At 36.6% G+C, this 11,497-nt stretch overlaps 1 protein-coding gene across 1 annotated transcript; it reads left to right on the top strand.

Annotated features, from left to right (window-relative positions):
- Window positions 1-639: 639 nt before the first annotated feature.
- On the top strand, window positions 640-2,339 carry LOC149192139 (uncharacterized). The gene is made up of 3 exons (XM_089406850.1): window positions 640-1,484; window positions 1,529-2,075; window positions 2,193-2,339. Exons 1-3 carry the CDS (start codon window positions 640-642, stop codon window positions 2,337-2,339), a joined length of 1,539 nt encoding a protein of 512 aa, XP_089262976.1.
- The last annotated feature ends 9,158 nt before the right edge of the window (window positions 2,340-11,497 follow it).

Here is an 11,497-nt window from a genome sequence, read left to right as displayed (position 1 = left end):
CTGCTTACTCATCTTGGCTTCCCCTATGACTTCATCAAATGGACAATGAGCTGCATCACCGATGTATCTTACAGTGTTTTACTCAACGGGGAAGCCACCCCTTTCTTCACTTCTGAGAGAGGACTTAGACAAGGATGTCCCCTCTCGCCTTTGCTGTTCCTGCTAATCATGGAAGGTTTAAGCAGAATTATCACATCAGCCAGGGATAGACATCAATTAACAGGCATCAAAATGGTGGATAATTTCTTCCTCACACATCTGTTATTCGTTGATGACATCTTGATTTTCCTAAACGACAGCATTGGCGACTCCACAACGCTTCACAACTCTTTCCTTCTATTTCAACAAGCCACGGGAATGAAGATTAATGAAAACAAATCCATGATCACCATGGTGGGCTGCTCCATACAGGAATCTGCCTATATCACTCAGCGTTTTCCCTTTGTTCTTTTGAATATGAAGGATGGGATAAAGTACCTTGGATTCAGACTAAAACCATCTGGCTACAAGATTGCAGATTGATTATGGCTAATTGCAAAAGTGGAAAAGAGGCTACAGGTATGGTATCACCGATACCTCTCACGAGCAGGCAGATTAGTACTCATCAAAGCTGTTATTGAAGCCACGCCAGTCTACTGGATGGCCCTAGCCTGGATTCCAAAAGGCATTCTGAATAGGCTTCAAAGTATTTGCTGCAGATTCCTTTGGAAAGGAAATCAACATGGGAGACTATTTGCTTGGTTCAAATGGGACACCATTGCCAAGCCTAAGAGTTGGGGTGGATGGGGCATCAAGAGATTGGATTCCTTCTCCAAAGCTCTGGCTGCTAAGCTTGGCTGGAGGCTACTTACCTCAGATGGCCTCTGGTCACAGGCTGCATACGCTAAATATATCAAGCCCCAGTCCGTATTGGATTGGATCTGTACTCATCATGGCACCAATCATCAAATCTCAAATATCTGGAAAGCTGTCATGGGTACCTTACCTCTTCTGCAGGATGGCATCACCTGGCGCATAAAGGAAGGCAACACGGTACACATTGGGCTGGACCCATGGGTGGGATGTGGAAATGCCCACAGATTACCTGCTGATTTAATTCGACACCTTCAGGGCAGAGGTATTACACACATCAAGCATATTGGAGACAATGCAAACTCATCGTTCCTACAACAAGCTTGGTTGACCGCTCAAGCTCTGGAAGTACCTGCACAATGGACAAACGAATGGACGGAGTATACATGCGCACTATCTCAAGCACATATCAGGCTCACTGATGGTCCGGATGAGATCATATGGGCTTTTGCCAAGCATGGTGTCTATACACCAAAGCATGGATATCTAAAGCTCATGGAACCTTATAGACCCCCGGAAATTCAACCCACCTGGAAGGCTCTCTGGAAACTTAAGTCAGCCCCCCGGACAAGACTGCTGATGTGGAACATCCTTAACGACAAAATTCCCACTGGCACCAATCTCATGAAGCGGTCCTTTTATGGACCCTTCCGATGTCACCTCTGTCATAACGCAGAGGAAAGCGCCGAGCACTTATTCCTTTCTTGCTGCTCTTCACAACATTTCTGGAAATCACTCACATCGCAGATTCCGCTATTAAAAGACTGGCATGGCAACAACATCATGGAAGCCTGGAATGCCTGGTGTCAAAATCAGTTGGGAAAGCTATTAACGTGCCACTACTGGCATGTTGGGCCATTTGGATCGCTCAGAATCAGACTATCTTTAAGCTTAAAGCCCCTCATTGGCCTTTTATCATTCTCCACACGGTTGCAGACTACAATATGCTACCTGAAGAGGATCCCCCAACCCCGCCCCGCATACTCAGACCTGTACCCATAGATACATCCAAACCATGGGCGTTCTTTGATGACTCGGCTCAAGAAGCGGGCTGTGGGGGAGGAGCTATCCTCCACCTAAATGAGAGGCATTGTTATAAGCTACAAATCAACCTTGGAAGAGGCACTAATAATTTTGCTGAGCTATGCACCGCCAAACAAATCATCCATTTTGCTCTTCATAAGCAGTGCAGACACCTACAGCTGTTTGGAGACTCTAAAATTGTTTGTAATTGGCTGAATGATGCATCCCATTGTTATGCATTTTCTTTGAGGCATATACTTGATGAAGCAAAGAGATTAACTACTGCTTTTGAATCCTTTGTTTGCCAACATGTTTAGAGGGAGCATAACACCGTCGCCGACCAACTCTCCAAAGAGGTCGCGCATAGAGATGGAGAAGACTGGTTGATACAGGAGGAAATCGATGGCACATACTACCAGCATTACCACAGACCTTTTGACGACCACTTCGACGCGGTGCTATAAATCCCACATTATATCAGAACAGTTTTTGTTTATAGTATGTACATAGATACTGTCTAGATATGTTTACAGCACACTTTATTTTGCTTATACACAGTATATATATTGCTCTCTGCGAAGAGCACAGTCAAATTTTGATCTCTGATAAACTCAACAGTTTTTATTATTTTGGAAATGCTCCCTGGGTGGAGACATCATGGACTGCTCTATAGTTATTTTTTTGAATCTCTGATAGGCAATACTGCCTTCATATGAATATGCTACGGCATCTGCAAAATGTAATTTCTTAACACATAATAGAAATTACGACTTTTTCCCAGGGGAAAAAAAACAATAATTATTTTACAATAATTATAATAATTATTTATTAACATTAATATAAACTAATAATTATTTTTAATTAAAATAATAATAATATTTTTATTATAATAGTTATTTATTATTATTATTATTATTATATATTTATTCACATGAATATTACTTTTATGATTAATATTAGATTTATACCATTAACACTTATTGGTGTTTTTCAACCACATTTAATAATGTGGTCAGATTTATAATATTAAAAATTCCTAGGTTTTTTAATCCCTTGGAGTTTATGTACCTTGGATTCATAATATTTATCTCTTCAGTTTAATATTATTCCCTTGGGTTCATAATCTATTTGGCTTTTAGTATTAATCATTTTGGTTTATAATATCAATCCCATGGGTTTATTAATCTAAGGATACTTATTCCTTAGGTACAATATTATTCACAATGTTTATAATATTAATAGTCGGGTCTAATATAAATCCCATTATTTTATAATCATGGTCATGCATGGTCCGATGTCATATTGTGACAAATATTTTCTCAATATGGAAATCAACTATGGTCCAACATCGCATTGTGACAAAGATAGTCTCCATATGAAAATCATTCATGCTCAACCATGGTGCATTGCCACACTGTGACAAATATTGTCTCATTATGAAATATTATTCATAAGGTTTATAATCTTACTCTTACAGTTTAATATAAATCCCTTGGGTTTATAATCATGGACAACCATGTTCCAATGTCACATTGTGACAAAGATTTTCTCAATATGAAAAACAAACATTGTTAACCATGGTCAACCATGGCTCAACATTGCATTGTGACATAGATTGTTTCAATATGGAAATCAACCATGGTCAACTATTATAATTCTAGGGTTTTCAATATTGATCTTAGGTTTCATATACCTTGGATTTATAATATTAATCCCTTGGATGTAATATTATTCACTTGGATTTATAATCCCTCATGATTTTAGTATTAATCCCTTGGGTTTATTATTCCCGTGGTTTTATAATATCAATCCATTTGGTTTATTAATCTAAAGGTTCATATTCCTAGGGTTTAATACTATTCATAAGGTTTATTAACGCTTATCAATTTTTTTCGCCAATTTACTAATGTGGTTGAGTTTATAATATTAACAATCCATAGGGTTTATTAATCGCTTGGGATTTATCTACCTTCGGTTTATAATATTTATCTCTTGGGTTTAATGTTATTCCCTTTGGTTTATAATCCTTTGGGTTTATATATTAATTGGGTTTAATATACTAATTGTTAAGGCTTATTAATATATTAATTGTTAGGGTTTATTAATTTAGCAATGTTTAATTTAGTATTTTTATTATTTATCTTAGGGTTTTTATACCTTAGGTTTATAATATTAGTCCATTTTGCTTAATATTATTCCCTCGAGTTCATAATCCTTTGGGATTTTAGTATTATTCCCTTGGGTTTATTGTTCTTTGGGTTTATAATATCAATCTCTTGGGTTTATCATTCTCCACTTATCCATGGTTTGTTATGATGACAACCATGATTGAGCATGGAATTGTGAAAATGATTGTCTTAATATGAAAATCAACGATGCTCTATCATGTGTATTTTAGTGTTTATAATATTTATCTTAGGGTTTATATATGTTGGGCTTGTAATATTAATCACTTGGGTTTAATATGATTCCCTTCATTTCATAATCCCTTGGGGTTTTAGTATTAATCTATTGGGTTTATTATTCCTTTAGTTTTCTGATATCAATCCCTTGGGTTTATTATTCCCTTAGGTTTATAATATCGACCATGGTCAACCATTGTCAATCATAGCCAACCATGGTCAACCATGGTTGAATGTCACATTGTGACAAGGATTGTCTCGCCATGAAAATAAACTATATCTATTTTCGTGTTTGTAATATTTATATTTGGGTTTATGAGTGTTTGTTTTGGGTGTATTATTCCCTTAGGTTTATAATATTTAATTATTTTCAACCATTGTCAATGATAGCCAACCATGTTCAACCATCTTTGAATGTCGCATTTTGATGAGGATTGCCTCACCATCAAAATAAACCATGCTTATTTTAGTGTTTGTAGTATTTATGTTTGGGTTTACCAATGTTGGGTTTATAATATTAGTCCCATGGGTTTAATATTATTCCCTTGAGTTCAAAATCCCTTCGAGTTTTCTTATTAATCCCTTAGTTTTATTATTCCTTTGGGTTTATAATATCAATCCCTTGGGTTTATTATTCCCTTAGATTTATAATATTAATGATGATCAACCATTGTCAATCATATCCAACCATGGTCAACCATGATTGAATGTCGCATTTTCACAAAGATTGTCTCACCATGAAAATAAACAATGTTATTTTAGTGTTTTTAATATTTATACTTTAATTTACGTATGTTGGGTTTCTAATATTAGTCCCTTGGGTTTAATATTATTCCCTTGGGTTTATAATATCAATCACGGTCAACCATAAACAACCATGGTCAACCATAACCAACCATGGTCAACTGTGATCAATCATAGTTCGATCTCTCATAATGAAACAAATTGTCTCCACTTAGGGTTTATATACCTTGGTTTTTTAATATTAGCCCCTTGAGTTTAATATTATTCCCTTCGATTCATAATCCCTTAGGGTTTTAGTATTAATCCCTTGGGTTTATTCTTCCTTTATGTTTATAATATCAATCACTTGGCTTTATTATTCCATAGTTAACCCTAGTCAACCATGGTCCAACATGGAATTGTGATAATGATCGTTTCAATATGAAAATCAATGATTGTTAATATTAATCGTTTGGGTTTATTATTCCCTTAGGTTTATAATATTAATCGTTTGGGTTTATTATTCCCTTAGGTTTATAATACCAATAATGGTCAACGATTGATAATCATAGCCAACCATGGTTAGCAATGTTTGAATGTCACATTGTGACAAGGATTGTCTCACCATGAAAATAAACCATGTTTATTTTAGTCTTTTTAATTTTTATATTTGAGTTTACCAATGCTGGGTTTATGATATTAGTCCCTTGTGTTTAATATTATTTCCTTGGGTTCATAATCCCTTGGTGTCTTAGTATTAATCCTTATGATTTATTAGTTCCTTGGGTGTATAATATTAGTCCCTTTTGTTTAATAGTATTCCCTTGGGTCCGTAATCCATTGGGTAATAATATATATTATTATTATTATTATAATAATACAATATAATTGTTATTATTATAATAATAATATAATATATTTATTATTATTATTATTATTATTATTATTATTCCATAGTCAACCATAGTCAACCATGGTCCAACATGGAACTGTGATAATGATTGTCTCGACATGAAAATCAATGATCGTCAATCATTTTTATTTTAGTGTTTATAATATTTATCTTAGGGTTTATATATGTTGGGTTTATAATATTAGTCCCTTGGGTTTAATATTATTCAGTGAGGTTCATAATCCCTTGGGGTTTTAGTATTAATCCCTTAGGTTTATTATTACTTTGGGTTTATAATATCAATTGCTTGGGTTTGTTATTCCCGTAGGTTTATAATATCAATGATGGTCAACCATTGACAATCATAGCTAGCCATGGTTATAATCCATGTTTGAATGTCAAATTGTGACAAAGATTGTCTCACCATGAAAATAAACCATGTTTATTTTAATCTTTCTAATATTCATATTAGGGTTTACCAATGTTGGGATTATAATATTAGTCCCTTTGGTTCATAATCACTTGGGGATTTAGTCCTTTGGGTTTATTTTTAACTTGGATTGTAATATCAATCATGGTGAGCTTTATTAATCTCTTGTGTTTGTAATATCAATCCCTTGCGCTTCTTGATCCCTTAGGTTTTTAATATTTATTGTTTAGGTTCACTAGTTCATTCGGTTTATAATATTAGTCCCTTTTGTATAATATTATTCCCTTGGGTTCATAATCCCTTGGGATTCTAGTATTAATTCCTTGGGTAGTAATAATATATTATTATTATTTTATTTTATTTTTTCTGAATTTGGCTCCTCCTATATTAATACCGAATATAATTACAGAGAAGTTGAGGCCTCAAGATTTCTAGCCCAAGGGAGGGCATTCTTACAAAAAATCACTTGAAAAACTAACTAGATAACCTCCCTAATGACTTGCTTTCAAACTTGATTTATCTGGAGACTGTAACTGAAAACCAGGATAGAGTGTTTGGAATCAGTCAAAAACTCAATGCTGCGCAGCTCTTTCATGATCGGAAGATGACCATAAATAGGTTGACCCAAGACAATATCCAACAGGATAGTAACCAAATGACGTTGACCATGATAGTAACAAAAAACGACTGGAGAGTGCCGCCTGCGCAGGGGAAACCGACAAGTCAAAATCAGCATAAGACCTGATCCTGAGACTTGTAAAACAAGAAATGACTTTGGATCTAGAAGGATTAGGTGTCTTCTTCTAGAAAATAAACAAAAACAGAGGGTGCAGACCTGTTCATTCATCGTGCGAGGTTGGAGGCGATCCTTTAACAATGCGGCCGCCAAATTGGTCAGAATCTTTAGACTCATAGGGTTGGCCCTCTTTACCTGAAGAACCACCCCCTGCAACAGTTCTCGAACTGGCGTGGATGGTCGTTTCTTGTATTGCTAAGCCACCAGGGTCCTTGCATTGTGTAATCTCAGTGTGCGAGGAATCGTTCTTGTCTTCCAAATTCAGCTCCAAGGGAGCCCCTGGATCAACAACGCCTGAACTGACAGCGTCTTCACACAACCTAATGGTAACTGACGCAATGAAGGAGGAGTTGCCTAAGGAGCAGGGGAAGTGAAAGTGAGCTGTGTGAGATTGGGAGTGGTGAGAGCATGCTTCGGTGTTGAATTGCCCTCATCCCCTACCACGACTACTTCTGGTCACAGGGTATCTGTCAAAGCAAAAGCCTGAGGCATCAGACAAAGGGTTTGAGGTCGTGGAGGAAGGCTGGCAGGAGACATGTCCATGGGAGCTACCTCTTCTACAGCTCATCCTTGAGCGAACTCAGAGCATTTTGAAGTTTACAGGAGGAGTGGAATAAACAATAGCGGAGGAGACTGAGAGGGGATGACAGAGGAGGATGCAGAAATGAATAATAGGAGCATGAAAACACTGATGGATGGTAGGACCTTGATCCCGAGCCAGACAGTAACCTGATCTATCTCAAGAGCGAGAAACCTCAGTCTTGCTAGACCCGCTTGAGCGCAAGGGAGAAGCCAAAATGAAAAATAGGCAGAGCGCCCTTGCAATTAAACTATCAAACTGGAGTACGATCGGGAGTTGCGTTAAGGAAACATTTAATTTGTTGTCCTGAGTCACTAAAACCTGTCTCATGCGAAGCCGGATGGCATTGGTGATGAGCCACGCGCCCACCCTCCACGCCGCCATCGTGTTGCGTGCCATACTATACACCCGCATTCGGGTAATATATTATTATTATTATTATTATTATTATTATGAGTTTATTTTATATAATAATCATACATATATAAATATATAAGAATATCGTTGTTATTATTTATATAGTTATTAATAATCATAAATAGTTGGTCTTTAAAAAATTGCACATAATAATTCCCTTATCCCAATTCTAATTATTATTGGATCACGTTGTTAGTATGAATTAATATTAATATTATAATAATAATTCAATATAATTGTTATTATTGTTATTAATATATTTTATATTATTGTTATAATAATATAATAATAATCATAACATATTATTATATTGTTATAAATATTATTTTTATAATAATATAATACTAATCATCTACATGATCTCGCGTATATCCGAGTACAGCCAGATTCCAGGCAGCAGATCAAAGGCACCAACCATAGATCGAGCAGAGTTTTTGCAGATCTAGACATGAATAAGGAAAAACGATAAAAAAAGGGGTTAGATCTGGAAGATTGTTTACAGCCAGAGCAGATAACAACTGCTTGTTTTTAGATTTTGATTAAATCCCCTCAGGGGAAAACTCGTTTAATGTGGGTTCATGCAGGAAGCACCACCTTGCAGCTGAAACAACAAATATGGGCAGAGATGGGATACCCAGTTCAGATCCAACATCTGGTCAGTGGTAGGCGGTCCCTCCAGGACTGTAGAACGATGAAAAGCTATGAGATTGGTCCAGGATCAATCATTACTTTAAACTTTAGATTGAGAGGAGGAGCTCTGCCGCAGGGACAACCAAGCTCCTCAGGGGGAGACAAAGGAAAAAATACAGCATCCCAGCACCAACCCAAGGGAGGCTTATCCTACAAAAACATTTTACAGTGCAGCAGAGATACAGGGTCTCCAGATCAAGGCGGACATATACCCAGGCCATACATATTAGATCAGTCAGGGCAAACCCCAGCCCTAAACTTAGATTCTACAGGGCTTGATGATTTCATTAAGTCCTATGAAACGCAAGCTCTAATCTGTCGTTTCAACAGTTTTTGGCCTAAACCTATGGATCTATTCCATTGGATCTTCACCAGCTGGACCATGGAATGTGATATACATCTATGTTCAAAGGGGTTTTTTATAGTAAGATTTGCATCCAAGGAAGTCAGAGATACAGTCCTCAGTGCTGGTCCTTGGTTTTGGGGAACATCGGGGTTGTTTATGACCCCATGGTTTCCAGATTTTGATCCAAACAAAATGATTGTATCCAAAGTGCCGGTTTGCTTCAGACTATACAATCTTCCTCTTCACTTTTGGAATGAACGGGTTTTGGAAGGCATTGGGAATAGCATAGGGAAATATATCAAAACAGATTTGGAAAGGATTGATGAAAGGGTCTACACTTATGCACGTATTTGTGTGGAAGTAGATTTAAGCAAAGGGCTACCGGACAATATAAGGCTGATCTACAAACAACAAAATTGGTTGCAAGTACTAGATTATGAAAACACTGCTTTCAGATGTAGGCTCTGTAGGCAGACAGGACACTTGCAAAGCACATGTCCAAAAGCCAAGAAATTAAACAGTAAAAAGAAGCAGAAAGGGAAGCAGAGGAAAGGATGGAAATTTTCACCACCAGATTCAGAGGACGAAGAATCAGAAGCAGAGGAGGAAGAGGCTCCCGCAGAGAAGACCGAGGTCTCTCAAGAAATGGAGAATCAGAAGGGAACCACATCAGACAACAAGGATTCACAGATTCACTTAAACCAGGCAGAGAAGGCAAGCGAGGGTATGAATATGGGAGGGATCAAAAGGCATCACCACTCAGATACTTCAGACTCAGACAAGGAAACAACCTCACAGAAAGCAGAAACACAGCTGGTCATAGCTTCGATTGAGCCCACTCAAGGAGAGTGGCGCAAGGTCGAAAAGAAAAAGGAGAGAAAAACCTGAAGGGTGAGTCCTTTACTCACAACTGGTTTGCAGTTTTTCTCCTCCTTATCCTCACTACTCTTTTCTCTTTCTCTTTCTCTAATACAGTTACTTTGTAACGTTGCATACGGTGCGAGAGCACTGGAGCCCAATGGGCCCTTTTCTGTAATGCTTCAATGCATCTGCTAGTGTAACTCTTTATTTCTTTTAATAAAAAGTTACCGTTTTTTTCCTTGGAAAAAATATAATACTAATCATAATATATTATTATAATAATAATCATTATTATTTAAGAAAACTCTTTCTGTAGAAATCACATAAGAGGATTTTTTGGCCGACGTGTTTGGAACCAACAAGTGTGGTTCATCATCAGGACCAGATGAAGAGGCAGACCATGGCGAAGGCTTAAATAGAAAGCAATGTAGAGACATAATTTTAAGTAACAGTGAAGAATAATATTTAAATTATAATATTAATTTATTAATATATTAAAAACAAATATTAGTAAGTGAAAACTATATTAAATGGCTAGTTTTTGAAAAAATATATTTAAATAATGATATTATTTCATTAATTTATTAAAAACATTAATAGGTAATGGCTATATTAAACGACTAGTTTTTGAAAAATAATACTTAAATTGTGATATTAGTTTATTAATTTATTAAAAACAAATATTAATAAGTAACTGCTATATTTTTTTTTTGTAAGTGTACGTAGATCCTTTCTTTTCTATTTAAAATAACCAAAGAGACCAGATACATCGTATTGGTGGCCTCAAATTGCCCCGGAGGGAAACCAGGTCTGTTGGCCACCTTAGTTTACTATATGCATTCCAAAAGCAAAATTTAACAAGTCTTTCCATCCTAGCTATGTGCACTATACAACTAAAACTACTTATAAGCTACTAACATGCATGAAGGAGTAAAAGCAAAAGATTCACTGAAACACTTAAGAAACCCAAAAGGACCATTCCTTTTTGATACAAAGATTCAGGTCCATATCCATGGGAATATCCACTGGTTCGGCCTGACTTGGAGTTCTATGAGCCATCCGAGACAGCTGCTAATGCATTTCCTCCAGCTTGTTATTCTGCCTGATCATGATAACTTGGAAATTTTTCATTTCTTTTTGTAGGTTTGGCACACCATTTGTAATTTCAGCCATTTCCTTCGCAACCTACTCTAAAGCTTTTGCCAGAAGGCGTTTTAACACCCAGTAGATATGAAGAGTTTTCCTATACAGTGTCAACCTTCCTTGTGTATTCCTCGTATCACAGATCCCTTTAGCCCACCCTTTTGTCTCAGACTCAGACTATTCCTCCATCACACTGGTCTCCACATCTTGAATAATTCTACGAATTTCTTCACTCGTGCCTTCCTTATAATCTCTAGTAGCCTCCTGGACTGCTGTCAAAGTAGATCTTCTCCCTTTGCCCTAGTTACTTGGAGCATTTGCTGGTTGTTCCTCTTGATTGCC

The sequence above is a fragment of the Pinus tabuliformis genome, chromosome 2_2 (genome assembly GCF_031772625.1).
Source record: "Pinus tabuliformis cultivar Carrire ecotype Pingquan chromosome 2_2, CPIR1, whole genome shotgun sequence".
NCBI lineage: Eukaryota > Viridiplantae > Streptophyta > Pinopsida > Pinales > Pinaceae > Pinus > Pinus tabuliformis.
The sequence above is the reverse complement of the archived record's forward strand: the minus strand, read 5'-3'. Positions and strand labels throughout refer to the sequence as shown.